The sequence below is a fragment of the Ursus arctos genome, unplaced genomic scaffold (assembly GCF_023065955.2).
Source record: "Ursus arctos isolate Adak ecotype North America unplaced genomic scaffold, UrsArc2.0 scaffold_34, whole genome shotgun sequence".
Classification (NCBI taxonomy): domain Eukaryota; kingdom Metazoa; phylum Chordata; class Mammalia; order Carnivora; family Ursidae; genus Ursus; species Ursus arctos.
In genome coordinates this window covers 18,254,697-18,271,715 of record NW_026623030.1, presented here as the reverse complement: position 1 = coordinate 18,271,715, position 17,019 = coordinate 18,254,697, and the positions used below count along the sequence as shown (strand labels likewise).

The following is a 17,019-nucleotide window of genomic DNA, read 5'->3' as shown; positions in this document are numbered from 1 at the left end:
CAGAGGAGCATAAGGGAAGGGAGTGAAAAATGATGAAATCAGAAAGGGAGGCAAACCATGAAACTCTTAATCCTAGGAAACAAAGTGAGGATTGCTGGAGGGGAGGGGATAGGGTAACTGGGTGATGGACACTACAGAGGGCATGAGATGTAATGAGCACTGAGTGTTATAGAAGACTGATGAATCACTGACCTCTACCTCTGAAATTAATAGTACACTATATGTTAAATAATTGAAATAAAAAAAGTTTTTAAAAGATATGAAAGGGAGATCTGGTTTGCTAAAGTAACTTTAGGGGGTAAACAAAGTCTGAAGGCCACTAGTGTTTGTTTTTTTTTTTTTTTTATAAGATTTTTATTTATTTATTTATTTGACAGAGATAGAGACAGCCAGCGAGAGAGGGAACACAAGCAGGGGGAGTGGGAGAGGAAGAAGCAGGCTCATAGCAGAGGAGCCTGATGTGGGGCTCGATCCCATAACGCCAGGATCACACCCTGAGCCGAAGGCAGGTGCTTACCCGCTGTGCCACCCAGGCGCCCCTGAAGGCCACTAGTTTTAAAGGCAGGTGGATCTGTGGGTCTAGAGTTCAAAGGAGAAACCTGTATTGGGCTGTTGTAATCCCCCACCCCAGGGAACACAGAAGGAAAAGGGAGAGCCCCAGCTTAAACATTAGGACCCTCCTGGCAGAACCCATCCACATGTGGGGAGAATTGCATTCAGATTTGACACCTAAGTGAGATGTGAGATCATCTGCTGTTCCCTCTTCTCTTTCTCATTTGGCATAACTCAAAGCTGACTGTGGTTGTGCCATGATCTAAATCTTTACGTATGTTTTTTCCTACTTTCCATTTGAGCCATTTAATACTTTTATTGAAAGGGAATTAATTGATAGTATGATTTCAGAATATTTTGAGGATTTGGAATGGGATTTCCAAAAGTTGCAAAATGTCATCGCTGGAGTTTTCATTGTAAATCTGTTGTGAGAATGCACTTAGTTTGCAGTGTAGCTACTGAAAACATTTGTGAAACACAAGTTCTGCATCTCTACTCCTGTTAGTGATGGCTTTTCAAATTATTTTTAAAAATTCTTTTATTATGGAAAATTCAAAATACACAAAATTGGAGAGAACAGTGTGATCAATCCCCATATACCCATCCTCAGCTTCAGTAGTCATCAGTATTAATTACCCATTTCTAAATATTATGTAGTTATATCACTCAACATGTAAGTGGAACTATTTTTGAAGATAGACATATTTTCCTTTTAGTAACAAATAGCATTCTTACAAAGAAGAGAAAAAGAACAAGGAAGCTAAGACTTACCAAATACCTCTCTTGGCCTAGACCCTGTGCTGGGCTCTTAGGCACCTGTCTGGACAGAGAAGTGGTGGCGATGTTATGGACTCCTTTGGAGTTTAATTCATCTTAACCCATCATTGAGTCAGCAGTAGAATTTGTATATCAGAGTTAAGTATTACAAAGTTATGTGGATTGTGATTGGAAAAAGTAAAAAAAAAAAACCCCAAACTTGTCACTAATCATATTAATATCTATAAAGATGTATATACAAATTATAATACAATTTTTGATACAGTATTACATGTAGAAAAAATTCAAATTGTACCAAAGGATGTGTAGTAAAGAGTAAGTGTTTCTCTACCTACCACCACCTGCCCCTAAGTCCCCCAGTACCACAGTCTCTTCTCTAGGGGCATCACCTACTACCAGTGTCTGATAGACTCTTCCAAGATATAGTCTATATTATGTTTATGGTGCCCAATTCTATTGTAGGGAAAAATTGGCTGGAGTTAGTGGCTGCATGCACAGTGATGTCTCTTTCACATTCTCTGCCTTCTTGGCACTTTGCCTTGTACAAGAGCTGGTCCAGATGCTTCCCCATGAATCTGTTTTTCTTTTGAGTTTGTTAACTGTAAATTCTTCTATTTAGTCACATTGTCCTCATCTTACAGTATGTTGTTTGACTCCTTTTCAATTTACTGTCTCTTTATTTGTTATTTTTAAAACATTTTTCTTCTGCTTTGGCCTTGAGACTACTAAACACATTGAGCTTGCTTGCTTCTTGACTCAGCACTTCGGTGATCTGTCTGGTCGCTGGTTCACTTCTTCCTAACCAGTCACTTTATTGGTCCAGGAGCCCATTCGGATGCTCTTGTCAGTCTAAAGTACAGCTTCCAGAATGCTTCACATTTATTGTTTTTCTCGGTAAGCAGCAGAGTTCAGCTTTAAGGTTGTGCTCAGCTGCAGTATTGAGGATGGATATGCACGGTAGATGCTTTTCCTTTTTCAAGACCTTCTGTAATTTAGCTCCTCATGGTGACCCTTGTTTGCACTGATATTAACCGTCGCCCCCCCCCCCCCAGCTGCCTCATCTATAAAAGCAAAAGTTGTTTTGTCCTTTCAGACCTGCAGCCACCTTTACATCTCTGGCCCTGCTTTCACAGTGATGGCATATGGACTTAATGAATGAGGAAGTACACATTTAGTGAATGCAATGGGTGGATCTTAAATCTTTGTTAAAATGCTTTTTCTCTTGTTGAGGAATTTCTTTTGACTCCTGTTTATTTATAGGCAAGGGTTTTTGTGGTGGAAATTGAAGTTACCAGCTGTTTTTGTAGTTTCATTCACTGTCTGGGAATGGCAGGTAAGCGATCCTGCCTGCTTGCCTACAACAGTGCCCCCTTATCCACGATTTCACCTTGGGCAGCTTCAGTTATCCACAGTCCACAGCGGTCTGAAAGCAGGTGGTTCTCCTTCTGATGTGTCAGCAGGGCAAGAGTAGCCTAATGCTCCATCACAACACCCTAACCTCACTGCATCTCCTCACATAGGCGTGTTACCATCTCACACCATCGCAGGAAGAGGGGTGAGTTTAGTACAGGAAGATGTGTTGAGAGAGAGACCACATTCACATAACTTGTCACAGCACATTGTTACAATTGTTCTATTTTAGTATCATTGATCTCTTACTGTGCTTTTTTTTTCTTTTAAATAAATTAAACTTTATTAGAGGTATGTATGTAAAGGAAAAACATAGTACATGGTGGGTTTGGAACTATCCGTGGTCCGACATCTCCTGGGGGGTCTCAGAACGTATCCCCCACAGATAAGGGGGGACTCCTGTGGGAAGAAGCTGACCCAAGCCTCAGGTGTTTACTGTGCAAGCTCATGAGGATGGGAGCTCATGGCTAAAATAAGCTCTAATCAAGGAAGTACTAAAGACCACAAGACACTCTGGTTCAAGAGGTGACCAGTCTGTGACTTTTGAAACTGTTAACCTGTTTTAAATTTTATGGTGTGTGAAAAAGATCAAAGGGGAGGGGCAGTGCCAATTGTGTGTGGTATTTGTTTTTTTTCCCCCCAAAACCAGTTCAGCAGTTATTTACCTTTCAAGCAATTAACATAATTACCATTATGCTAAAAAGTAATTTTGGAGAGTTCTGCCCTGAGCTCTTACGACTCCACCGGGACAGTTTTAGTTGGGACTTATCTTTTTGATGGAAGCCTAATTGCAATTTTGGCTTTGTGCACACAAACAGAAGCAGCTAATTGTTTAGGCAAATAGCAGATTAATTTAAATATGCATCCCTAATAAAACAAAAATGGTATCCATTATGGTCCTTGTTCCCATGACGAGGAATATAAATATTCTGTGCAAGTACCATTAGGCAGAGGTCTTAAGGATTGTCGACATTATTTCACAGTGGTAGCACTTTCCCGATATCGAGTAATCTTTACAAAAGCTAACATAAATCAGTTTAAACTCATTTAGATCCCATTTCCACTATGTGCAGTTTCATTACCACACTCTGGCTGGCCTCCTCTGGGAGGTGGGAGGGGCATGTTGCAAACTGGCATGGGTGCCCATCCACAGCTGCTGAGCAGGCTTTATGTCTCCTCAGAAGACTGGCCATCGTTACTCATGTCATTGTTAACGACTGTTCCTAGTCTAGGGTGAACGCGGAGTTCCTTCAGCCCTGCTGCTGCTTGTCAGAGTGGAGGGTGCTGAGCCCATCGAGCAGGTGGGACTGCCAAGCCCCACTCCTGTCTCCTTGATTGGGCTGGTGGCCCTCACTCGTTGTGCTTTCCAGATTTTTTGAGAGACCCTTGTTCTTTTGTCTGCACCTTTTTCATATTTCTCATGAATGAAGCCATGTTGCTGTGAGCTCAGCACTAGATCAGAGTTAAACATCTTTTATCCAGCTATTGAGGTCTCGTCAGGGAGAAAGAAAGACACCTGCTCTCCTTTTAGTTTTCCCAGTGTGGGGGAAATGGGGTTGTAAACTCTGGCTCTTAGGGATTATGCCTCATTCAGGGAATGATAGCAATGACCTGCTTTTTAAGTCACTACTGAGGAACTACGCAGAACCTCCGTTTACGTTTGCTAAGACCTTTTGTTTTACCGTGGCCTAATTTGCAGGATAAACGTAGTCGGCACTTTTTGGGGTATCTCCTCACTCCGCTGATCCTTCTTAGCCCCTGTGGGGTGAGCATGTTCATAGTATGTGAGTCAGTTGGTTGGACGGGGGTGGGGACCGTTGTCCTGGCGGCAACTATTTCTTGGACTGGGATGAGCCATTTGGGGCTCACACTTTTGGTCTTAGTTACGTGCTTGGAATAGAAGACCCCACAGAGTGGGGAGGAGCAAAAGCCGGCTTGTGGGGAGAAAGGAAAGAATGAAACAGTTGCAGAGGGAAGTGGAGGCAAGATCTGTGGTGTACACACAAGACATACACTGCCCTGCTTCTGCATGTCTTCCTGGTCCCTGGTTCGGATTCCTTACAGTCCTCCAGCTCTCCTTCTTGCCCTTGCGTTCCATGAACTAGCCCCGTTCCTGTCCAGTTGGTTTCCCTTTGGTATTTAAGCAAGTTTCCATAGATTTCTGTTTCTTAGAACCAAATGTCCCTCATTAAAACCCAAGACAAACGTTCGGCAAACCCTTATTGACAGTCAGCCACTTTCATCAGCCACATCATCAGTGATGTTCTGAATTCACCGACACGGAATATGGGAGAAAAAGGACACAATCCTGCCACTTCAAAAGTCCACACAATATCAAGAGCCAAATCCCTATCATTGCTGTTTCTGCAATATAAAACTTGGCCTTTCAAATGAATTTATATCAGATCTTTAAAAAATTACCACCTACTTGACAAGTGAATATGTTTGGCTGTGACAGGCATCGACTACGTATTCCTTAATGTCATGTAACGTCCTGTGCACCCAGGTCAACTGGAAATGTCTGGAAAAATGAGCTGCCCCTTCCTTGGGCATATTAAAATAATGTGATGACGTGACAAAAAGTTAAGCCTATCCATTTTCCCATTGCACTTTGTCTTACCTGCTGTGTGTTTGTTTCACTCAAATGTGGGTTTTGTGAGAATGGGGGACATACCCGCTCTATTTGCCCCCAAACAAGATGCTTGGTAGATGCCGCGAGAATGTTCGCTCCATGCACTCAGTGACTTTCTTGCTTTATTTTATCTTGTTTGCTGTAGCTTCCCCGGTGCCTAGAACAGTGGCTGGCCCAAAGCAGGGGCTTAGCAAACCTCTGTTGAATGTATTGTTGCGTCAGTTCCCTTTGGCTAAATGTTGGTTAACAGGGGTGATGATCAGCTACAACATCGTAAGACAGTCTTATAATTCCAGCGTTCATTGTTCAAGTCCCTGCAGTTTTGAGGTTATACAAGTAGCTGTGATGTAACTGTCTTAACTAATAGATCATCTATAAAATCAGCTTCCACTCAAAAATTTCTCCCTATTTGCTGCTGTATCTGTTCCTGCCCACCTTGCCCATGTGTTTTTGGGTCAAGTGTCCAGCAACACAGTTGCAAAGTAAAGTTGCAAATCTTGCAAAAGCGGCACAATTTAAGTTAAAAGTGATATTGGAAGAGCACTAGAGGCGGTAATTACATGGGTAAATATACAGGGCTTTTTTTCTTACTATTTAAGTCTCTTTTAAAGATAATTGCCGCTTATGCAAAAGTAATAAGGAACGTGGGGTTCATAACACACACAGAAATAAAAAGTATGACAAGAGTTGCACAGGGGCTTGCCGGCAGGAAGTGCACTGCGGTGAAGCTCTCATGCCTCCCGTGAAGTGGGCCAATATCACTGGGAGCTAGACCAGTAAGTTAAAGATGAATGCTGAAATCCTAAAGCGGCCACTAAAATAACACAACAGAGAGTTTTGGCTAGTGAGCCAACAAGGGAATTAAAATGGAATAAACACATACTCAGTTAATCCAAATACTCAGTCTAAAAGAAGGCAGAAAAAGAGAAAATGGGAGCAAAGAACAAGTGGGATAAATAGCAAAATGGTATGTTAAACCCATTCCTGCCCATAGCCACATTAAAGGTAAATAGTCTAAACACTCTAGTTAAAAGTAAGACCAACTATATACTGTCTGCATTTCAAATACGAAGACACATGGCAAAGAGGACAGAAAAGTATACTGTGCTAACACTAATCAGAAGAAAGCTAGAGTGCCTGTATCCATATTAGACGAAGTAGATCTCAAAGAATATAACCATGGGTAAAAAGGGACATTTCATACAACAAAAGGTTAATTCATCCAGAGGACATAACAACCTTAAATGTTTATGCATCAAAAAGTGGTCTCGGAGGACTGTGCGTTGACAAGGGAAGGACTAACAGATTTTACACCTCGTAGTTGAAGGAAGTAGAGAGAATTGACACAGGTGATGACCCCGTAGGCGTTCAGAAAAGAAGAATGTGGCCAATGAATTGAGGGAAGCCTGGAATCTGTTTTCCAGAAAGACCCTTCTTAGGATAGCTCTGTGAAACTCAACCTTGCAGCAAAGGCTATTCGTGTGTGATTCTGTTGGAATAATGATGCCAACAAAACCGAGTCGTTGATTAATAATGAAAAATATGTTTATAGATAAACTCCATGTGTGCTTCGAGTGAGCTGTGGTTGAAGAACTTCCACATTTGGCAGAATCCCGGCAAGCCTGTGTCATTTCCTCGTGGAGCTCAGGGTTCTTTTATGCACCGTATTTGCAGCCGCACATCGTGCGCTTTCCCAGCTAAATCCCAGCCCAGCTCATCACAAACCACAAACCCAGTGGCTCTGGACCAGTTGTTTAATAACCACTCGGAGCTTCTGCTCTCTTTTGTAAAATGAGGGTAACGATGCTCCTTCCAAAATGAAAGTGAGAGGAGACAAATGAAAGTGTCCGAATACTCAAAAGCTCTATGCAAATTACAATTTTTATGTCTCATTCCTGCTTATTGTGATGCCTCCGAACAAATGCAAACAAAGGTAATGCAGAACTATTTGGAGGAGGCACCTCTTGGAATGTGCCTATCTCCGATTTAATGGGTAGAGCCATTGGCATTTTCTGGAGCATATCTGTTTCTTCTGAGTCAGAGTGGAAAGAATTTGCCAAAATATTCACCAGGGGAATGTGTTGTGGAGCCTTTTGTGATCTGCTTATCCCCTGAGTTTATCACAATTCTTAGAAAAGAACACTGTTTTATGTCTGAAGCAACATTTAACTTGAAGAAAGCTCTGCTTTTGTTTGGAATCACCTACTTAGCCTACTGGCAGTTCAGAAGTCTTGCGAAGCAGCCCACATGTATTATTTTCTTCTGCCTGTATTTAGTGCTGGATGATGCTTTATAGTAAGATCCTAAGTTCAAAGCATACGCCATTTACAGACAAAGCACAAGGCAAGAAACAAGAAAGATGGGAAGATGGATTGCAAAGAGAAGAAAAGTGAAAAAGCTTTATCTGTTTTAGGTAATAGGAAGTTATAAGAACTAGGACTGGAATTTTTGGATGACCAACAGGAAATTTGCATTATTAATAGATTACAGTTAACAGCATGGCAGGCCCTATAGAACTCATAAAAGGTAAAACTGGTCAGCCTATCTCCAGCCTTTTGCATGGTTTTTCTCCTTTCATCTGCGCAACAGTCCTGTGCAGCAGGTAGTGTTCTCCTCAGTTTTACAGATGAGGAGACAGGCTCACAGCTTCAAGTATCTTGCCCAAGGCCTTCAGCTAGGAGCTGACAGAGCTAGATCTGAAATCAGATAAGCTCAGAACGTGTTATTTCCGTACAACTGTTTCTCAATGAATTCTGAAAAATTAGTGGGAATTAGAACAGGACATTATCCAGCATGATGCAGACAGTAATTATTTTCTTGGGTAAATCTTTGAGGGGAAAGAGGTGGGTAGGAATGATAAAAAGAAATTTTTTGGCGAGAAAAGAAGAATAAATGGCACCCCAAATACAGAAGCGTTTATAATTCTTTTTTTTTTTTTTTAAGATTATTTTAGAGCATGAGCGGGAGGAGGGGAAGAGGGAGAGAGAATCTTAAGCAGACTCCCCAGTGAGCACGGAGCCCAACACCAGGCTCGATCTCGCAACCCTGACTGAGATCACAACCTGAGCTGAAATCAAGTCTGATGCTTAACTGACTGAGCCATCCAGGTGCCCCAAAAGTTTATATTTCTTTTTATTTAAAAATGTTTTATTTATTTGAGAGAGCACAAGCTAGGGGAAAGGCAGAGGGAGAAGCAAACTCCCCACCAATCCCAGGACCCCGGGATCATGACCTGAGCTGAAGGTAGACACTTAACCATCCGAGCCACCCAGGTGCCCCAGAAGTTTGTATTTCTGATAGACGAGTGTAAGTTCCTGCAGAGGACTGGTGGTCAGGCTCGAGCATATCCCTAGAGTTTCTGTTGCCCCCAAACTGCATTTCTTTTTTTTTTTTTTTTAAGATTTTATTTATTTATTTGAAAGAGAAAGCACAAGGAGGGAGGAAGGGCAGAGGCAGAGGGAGAAGCAGACTCCCTGCCGGGCAAGGAGCCCGATGTGGGACTCGATCCCAGGACCCTGGGACCATGACCTGAGCCAAAGGCAGACGCTTAACCGACTGAGCCACCCAGGCGCCCCCAAACTGCATTTCTAACAAGCCCCCAGGTGATGCCGCAGCTACCGCTGCTGCTACTGGCCTGGGGACCACACTTGGATAACACTACTCTAGACCATTTGAGGAAAGTGGAGACGTGGCCAGTGTGTGTTAAGAGGAATTCATCTGGGTAGCAGTATTCAGGGAGCTGGAGAGAAGGGTATATAAGTGGGAAATCAAGGTTTTTAACAAGGTCAGATAGCTAAGCTCATGTTTTATAACAATGCAAAAGAGAGCGCCCCTGCTCCCTGTGGCTGGAAGAGGGTGGTGTGCGGAAGGATGAAATACAAGAACCTCGTAGAGTGTAGGTTAATGGCTGTTTTCAGATCTGGCTAGCATCTAGAGCAGTGCCCTGTCTATAACATGCGCAGTAATTGCACGATGTCTCACGCCTGTTAGAACGGCTGTCATCAAAAACATGATGACAAATGCTGGTGAGAATGTGGAGAGAAAGGATCCCTGATGCACTGCTGGTGGGAATGGAAATTGGTGCAGCCACTGTGGAAAAGAACATACAGGTTCCTCAAAAAAATATAGAACTACCAGATGAGCCAGTAATTCCACTATTCCACTTCTGGGTATTTATCCAAAGGAAATGAAATCACTATCCCAAAGAGCTATCTATACCCCCATGTTCACTGCAGAGTTATTCACGATAGCAGAGACATGGGAACAACCTAAATGTCTGTTGACAGATGGATAAAGAAAATTTGGTATTCATATACAATGGAATACTATTTGGCCATAAAAAGAAGGAAATCCTGCCATTTGCAACAATATGGGTGAACCCTGAGGACATTATCATTATGCTAAGTGAAATAAGTCAGAGGAAAAACAAATACCGTATCATCTCACTCGTGTGGAATCTAAAAAAAACAAAAACAAACCCCCCCCCCCACAAACTCAGAACAGATTTGTGATTCCTGGGGTAGAGGTAAGAAGATGGGTAAAGGTGGTCAAAAGGTATACAAACTTCCAGTTAATAAGATAAATAAGCTCTGGGGATCTAATATACAATAAGATGACTATCATTAATACTGTATGTATATTTGAAAGTTGCCGAGAGTAGATTTTAAAAGTTCTCATAAGGGAAGAGAAATTTGTTAACTATGCAAGGTAACAGATGTTAACTAAACTTTGATCATTTCACAATATATGCATATATCAAATCATTGTTGTACAACTTGAACTGATACAGTGTTATATGTTAGTTGTACCAATAAAACTGGGAAATATTTGTTGTGCGAATGGACAATTAGGAGAATGAATTTAGAGTTCCATATGATAGGGGTGCCTGTGTGGCTCAGTTGGTTAAGCATCTGCCTTTGGCTCAAGTCATGATCCCAGGCTCCTGGGATCGAGCCCCACGTTGGGCTCCCTCCTCCTCAGGGAGCCTGCTTCTGCCTCTCCCTCTGCCTGCCGCTCCCCCTGCTTGTGTTCTCTCTGTCAAATAAGTAAAAAATAAATCTTTTAAAAAAATTCAGCGATTGATATATGTCCTCCCTTTCTTTTTAAGTCTCTCATAAAAACGCTTTCTAAAAATTATATTTTTGGTAAAAATAATTTTGGGGAAAATCTTCAGAATATACAAATGATAGGGGCACCTGGGTGGCTCAGTCGTTGGGTGTCTGCCTTCGGCTCAGGGCGTGGTCCCGGAGTCCTGGGATCAAGCCCTGCTTCAGGCTCCTCCACTGGGAAGCCTGCTTCTTCCTCTCCCACTCCCCTTGCCTGTGTTCCCTCTCCCACTGGCTGTCTTTCTCTCTGTCAAATAAATAAATAAAATCTTAAAAAAAAAGAATATACAAATGATACACAGTAAAATGCCCTCCTATGCTTGTCTCTTCTTTTTTGTTTCTTTCTTTCAGGGCCAAACATTAATAAAGTTTCTTGTGTATCCTTCCATACACAAGGATAGTCTACATAAATGTGTGTGTGTGTAAATTTTGTAAAACACGAAAGTAGTAGAGCATACTATACCACTATTCTGTCCTTTTCACTTAGTAATACATTTTGTTGACCATTTCATATAGCTTATATATAAGGCAGACTCGGTCTTGTTTAACTACTCATTTTATTTAAATTCCAAACTCTGGTGGTCATCCAGATAGCTTCTAATCTTTTGGCATAATTAAAAACATTACAGTGACTGTCATATATACATTTGTAATTTGGTAAACATTATCAAATTGCCTCCAAAGTTGGGTGAATTAGTTTCCATCCCTAGCAACAATTTAAGATAGAGCCTATTTCCCCATATCCTCAACAACAAAATGTTTGATGAAATTTTCTATCTTTGTCAATTTGATTGATGAAAAGTAATCTATTATCATTTTTATTTGTATTTTTCTAATTTTGAGTGAATTTTTGCATTTTTCTTATGTTTACATATCAGTCGTATTTCTTTTTTCTATGACCAGCTTGCTTATGTCCTTTGCTCACTTCTTAATTGCTCTTTTTTCTTATTGAATCTTAGAAGCTCTTTATTAAGGAATTGGCAAACTTATCATTTACCTTTTAGTTTTCCTTATAGTACACAATTGTTTTTAAAATTGTGTGTTGTAGGGGCTCCTGGGTGGCTCAGTCATTAAGTGTCTGCCTTCGGCTCAGGGCATGATCCCAGAGTCCTGGGATCAAGCCCCACGTCGGGCTCCCTGCTCTGCTGGGAGCCTACTTCTTCCTCTCCCACTCCCCCTGCTTGTGTTCCCTCTGACTGGCTGTCTCTGTCAAATAAATAAAATCTTAAAAATAAAAATAAAATAAAATTGTGTGTTTTAAGTGAATTTACAATTGTTATCTGCGTTGTTTTTTTCTACATAGGATTTCTTAATATTTGGGATCTAAGGACTGGAAAGTATCCTGTCCACCGTTTTGAGCATGACGCAAGAATACAGGCACTAGCCCTCAGCCAGGAAGACGCAACTGTGGCCACAGCTTCTGCTTTTGATGTTGTGATGTTGCGCCCCAATGAGGAGGGGTATTGGCAAATCACTGCCGAATTTGAAGTTCAGAAACTGGTAAGCTTTTTAATCTGGTCACTGTATTCTCCATTCTTGGAATCTCCGGGTGTAATATAGATCGTAATCATATGGGCAGCTCCCATTCATTCGGGGCTTCCCGCGGGCCTTCCACTTCTAAATCTCACAGCAGCCTTGCAAAATAGGTAGTAGTCTTTTCCGCATTTACCAAAAAACCAACAGAGGCTTAGAGCAGTGGATTGACCTGCCCCAGATCTCAGCGCGAAGAAGCTACGCTTAAGACCTCAGGGCTGACTTCAAGGCAAGGGTTTCTTGTCACTGGGGTCCTCAGCTTCCTTCATGTTAATAGGACATTCACCCCTGGAAATCTGAGCTCAGTTTCTGGCCTATCATATAAGTGAAAATGAATTCAGTGGTACTGTCTTAGTCCATATGGGAAGGAAGATTTCCATCCTGCACTTTCTTCCACCTAAGATTTTCTCACCTGGAATTAAGAGTAACTCCTGAGTGAAAATAAATTTAAGTCAGTGTTAATTGGGTAGCGGTGTTCCAGGATGTCATGCGTGCAGCTCAGCCAACCTTAAGAGCTCTTCACGTAGAGCCGATCTCCAAGTCCAGTTGCACGTGAGCCTCCATGTTTATATGGCGGGAGAGGATTTTGTGGTAAGAGCTCAAATCTGTGCTAAAGTTGGATTTAATTTAAACAAACCTGATTTTGGCACTAGTGGGAGAGCAAAGAGAAAAGCCAATATTGAATAATGAATTGGTGGTCTGACCTGGAACAGATCCTGTTCTTCCCCCTTTTTCCCCCTGGTGGAAATCTTGTTAGGCTTGAGTAACTAAAAAGCCATGGCGTCACCACTTCATAAGCTTCTTGTTTCTTTAGTGAGCAATTTCTGCAGTGTGGGTGGTGGTTCCCCCAAACTGCCTGACGCTCCTCTTGGAGTTTTATTAGAAAAATGTGGAAGTACCAACTTTCTGTTTGTTCTCAAAACTACCATAGTGCTTATTATTTGGTCTCTGCCTAAAAAACATTCTAGACAAGCAATAATTCTATGAATTCAGACAACTACTTGAGATGTGAGTTCCTCTGTAAAGTGTAAATCCTGCCTTGGCAATAAGGTGGCATGCTGGCACAGACTGGACGCTTTTTGAAGTAGTTTACAGCTCCTGGCAAATGGCACAGCCACAGTCAATCTGAGCCTCTTGGTCTGTCAAAAATCCAACAGTAAAGTGAAATTAAATGGCCAGACTGAGGATGTTGGTTATAGAAAAAAAGAAATGAATTTTAGGATAGGGGAGAGAGGAAGCAGGCAACCAGTGCTGGAGACATGTGTTACTATGCTTTTTATGTGTTATTTCTCATCCTGGATGAGGGGTTGCCGCAGAATGTGCTGTCACTGAAAAAGGCACCTCCTGGCCCGTGAGAGCCATGCCGTTTTTGTCTTCCCCAGGTAGGCTCCCTGAATCACAATGGCAGTGTTCCCCGGTTGGTACAACTGGCCTAGAACGTCTGTCCTTTGTGATGAGTTCTTGGCTGGGGATGTGGGGCCACCACTCACACTCTTGGGCCGGAGGATTAGCAGAGTCACCCGGATGTTTACTCTCTCTCAAGCTCTTCTGGACAGTCCTCGGGATGCAGGCTTATGAACTCATCTGGCTTATTGTCGGGGCAGTGCTGTCCTTTTACACAGTGGTTTTCATAATTGCACAGCGTGGCACACCTTCTGCTTTTGTACTCTGAGTTTACTCGAGGTGAAAACCTGGTGTAAACTGTGCTTGAGAGACATGTGCCACTTAGGGACATAGAAAAGCAAATTATTCCTGAAGGGAGCTCCTCATTCCTGTGCAGATTAGAGAAAGTGGTTGCAGTAATGCAGTCGAGTACCGTGGGAGCCTTTCTCCCCTCGACGACATCAGAGCCAGCAGACGACAGACACCTCAGGTACTTTTAGCCTTTTAGCAACACATTTTTGGTATTCGCACAAATGTTAAAATGTGAATGGTGCTAATTTGGAATTGAGTGGATTTTGTTCAGTTTCTTGCAAAAAAAAAAAAAAACTTTTCATTTTCTGAAGAGTTATTATACCCTCATGGTTCAGAATTTAAAAGATACAGTAAGGTTTACAGGGAGAAATCTCTCTTCCACCCCATCAAAGAACTCTGTTCCCTTTTTGAAGGCAGCCACCGTTAGCAGATTTATACTTGCATAAGCCACATACGTCCCGTGGTCCCTCTGGCCCCCCTTCACACACAGTAGTACACTGTGAATCCTGTTACCTTGCCTCCTTGCTTTTTTCCCCCCAGATGTATCTTGGAGATGATTCCATCTGTATCAGTTTATAAAGAATGCTTCATGCTTTTTTCTGTGGCTACATAGTATTCCAATGCCTAGATGCACTGTTAACTAGTCCCTTGGTAAGCCGTGTTTAGGTGTTTCTAGTTTTTAGCTAAGACGGCATAGTGCTACAGTAGATAACCTTGTACACAGTTGTTTTGCATGTGTGTGAGTTTACTTGTAAGTAAATTCCTAGGGCCGACTTGCTGGTTCAGAGCATATGTGCATTTGACTTTGTGATTGTATTGCCAGATGTCCCTCTAGAGAGGTTGGACCAGATTACATCCCACCAACCATAAGTGGGATCTGCAAATATGGGTGTCCCCCCTCCACTTCCAGACCAGTGTCCTATCAGGCTAATTGATCTTTGCAGACATGACTGGTGAAAATGGTATCTCAGTAAATTTTTAGTTCATATTTCTCCTATCAGGAATATATCATGTTTCTTTTACAAAGAGCAACTTTTTATTAGTATAAGAACTATGCTCTCATTTCCCGTGAACTGTGACCTTTGCCCATCTTTTTCTGTTAGGTTGCTGGTCTTAGTGACGTTTAGGAGGAATTGTGTATTTTTGGCCAAGTCAGGATGAACTGTAGGTGAGACCTGATGGACTACATAACCCTTATCCTTTCGCAGGTGGACTACCTTGAAATAGTTCCGGATACTGGAAGGTACCCTGTGGCAGTGGCCACGGCTGGAGATCTGGTATACCTGCTAAAAGCTGAAGACTCTGCCAGAACCCTCCATTATGTCTACGGCCAGCCGGTCACGTGTCTGGATGTCTCAGCCAGCCAGGCTGCTTTCGGTGTGAAGAGCCTAGGATGGGTATACGAAGGAAACAAGGTACAAAAATAGTAAGATGTATAAGGAACAAAAAGGAATATCGATTTTTATTTTTTAGAAGGCAATTAAAACATTAAAGCTCTCTGATATATTTTTAAGGTGTATTCAGAATGGTAAAAAAAAAAAAAAGAAACCTCAAACACTTCCAAAGGATATAAAATGAAACGTAATTTTTCCTTTCTCCTCCCTTCCCCCAGCCCTACTCTGCAGAAGAAACTATTAAACGTTTTTTAGGTACCCATCTAGAAAAATTTAATGTAGTTATAGTTAACATTTATACACTAAAAACCCTATCTTTGTAGAAATGAGATCATAGTATACATACTATTCTGTACTCAACATTTTTATTCAGTAATATACCTTGGAGAGCACTCCCTGTCAGCATGTACCGTGCTTCTTCTCACTAGGATTCCCCTATATGCTTACGACCTATAGTCTGTTTATCCAGGCCCCTCACTGGTGGGGCAGTTAGGTCACTTTCACTGTTTGGGCTCTTACAGACCATGCTGCAGTGTGCATTGCAACTTCTGAAAGTCCTTGTGTAGTAGATCTCTAGGATAAATTCCTAGCAGTTATGTTGCTTGGTCAGAGGGTATGTGCACTTAAGATGGTGATGGACATTGTCAAATGGCCCTCTTAAAGGGTTGCGGCAAAATTTATTTTCTCACCAATAGTGCATAAAAGTGCCTTCTGATAATCTTTGAGTCAGAATTAAGGAGACATGTTTTTAATTGAAATTCCACGATGACAACATTTTATCACTACCTCGCATTGTACTATCGTGACTATAGGCCAAGTACTTAGTCTTAAAGCTGATTTATCTCTTTCTTTTCCACTGGAATCAGTGGAGAAAGGGATCAAGTTTTGTTTCGTTTTTCTCCAATTTGCCTGCTTTTGACCCTGCTGGCAGTGGGTGCAGTCCTTGGAAAGGAACTTCCTGAGCCAGTGGCTCCTCTGACAACACGCTTCTCCTTCAGGAAGGAGGCCCTCTTCCACAGAGCAGCATTGTAACCTGGAGAAGAGCCAGGCTCTGAATGCACACAGCCCGAATTTCACTCCCAACTCAGTAGTAACCTACGGCCCTGTGTGACCTTAAGCAGGTTGCTCAACCCTTTCATGCCTCAGTTTCCTCACTGGTAAAAGGGAGTTGCAAATAATACCTACTTCATAAAATTGTAGGGTTCGATGAAAATCTGTCTGTAAAGCTTAAAGCATAGTGCCTGGCCTGGGAGCGTTACCATGATTGCGCTTCCTGTTTATTTCCTCCACTCACAGTTTAAGTCTGGCTTCTGGTTGTGATTTTTACATTGGTTTCCCCTGCGTATAGTGCTCTCTAAGATCAAATCTCATTCCTGATGGTGTTCACTGGTTTTGCGACTTAGTAAGTGAGCAAAGAATTGAAGCATTGTGGATTGCAGTGACCTGTTCTTCGTTCAGGAAGATGCATAAAGCAGTCAAAAATACATGAGGCTTTTTGCATCCTCGCTGTGACAATGGACCCCCTTTGTGCTCTAGTTGACCTGTTTTGTGGGAGCGCATTCAGCACAGCTTAACTGGAAAGATAGATTTAGGATGATTTAAGTCCTGTGTTGTGCCTTCCTGGGAGGTGGGGGAGGGGAGAGCAGTTGGTTTCCTAAGGCGGTTTCCTTTCTTGGGCTTTGAGAAAACCTTTTCTGGTCCCCAGTGAGCTCATTTGTTGAGAGAAGAGAAACTGTTTGCTTTCTAAGTTTTCATCCATCATACTTTCAAGTTTTGGTTATCTCCTTTATGTCTCAAGTTCTCAGTGTAGTGAGGTGATAGTTGTACTTAACGCTAGCCTGACTTATATTTGTCCTATTTTAATAAATTTTTCATAGGCTGGTCTTCTTTCTCTTTGACTTACCTGAGTGGATGTATTTGA

The 17,019-nt window shown here is 42.0% G+C and overlaps 1 protein-coding gene across 1 annotated transcript in view; it reads left to right on the top strand.

The window, feature by feature from the left end:
- Positions 1-17,019, top strand: part of FBXW8 (F-box and WD repeat domain containing 8) — a 116,559-nt gene that overhangs the window by 63,864 nt on the left and 35,676 nt on the right. Inside the window, exons 6-7 of the mRNA XM_026514961.3 lie at positions 11,780-11,976; positions 14,913-15,119. Coding sequence (XP_026370746.2) covers positions 11,780-11,976; positions 14,913-15,119 — 404 coding nt within the window. The remainder of the gene's footprint in view (positions 1-11,779; positions 11,977-14,912; positions 15,120-17,019) is intronic.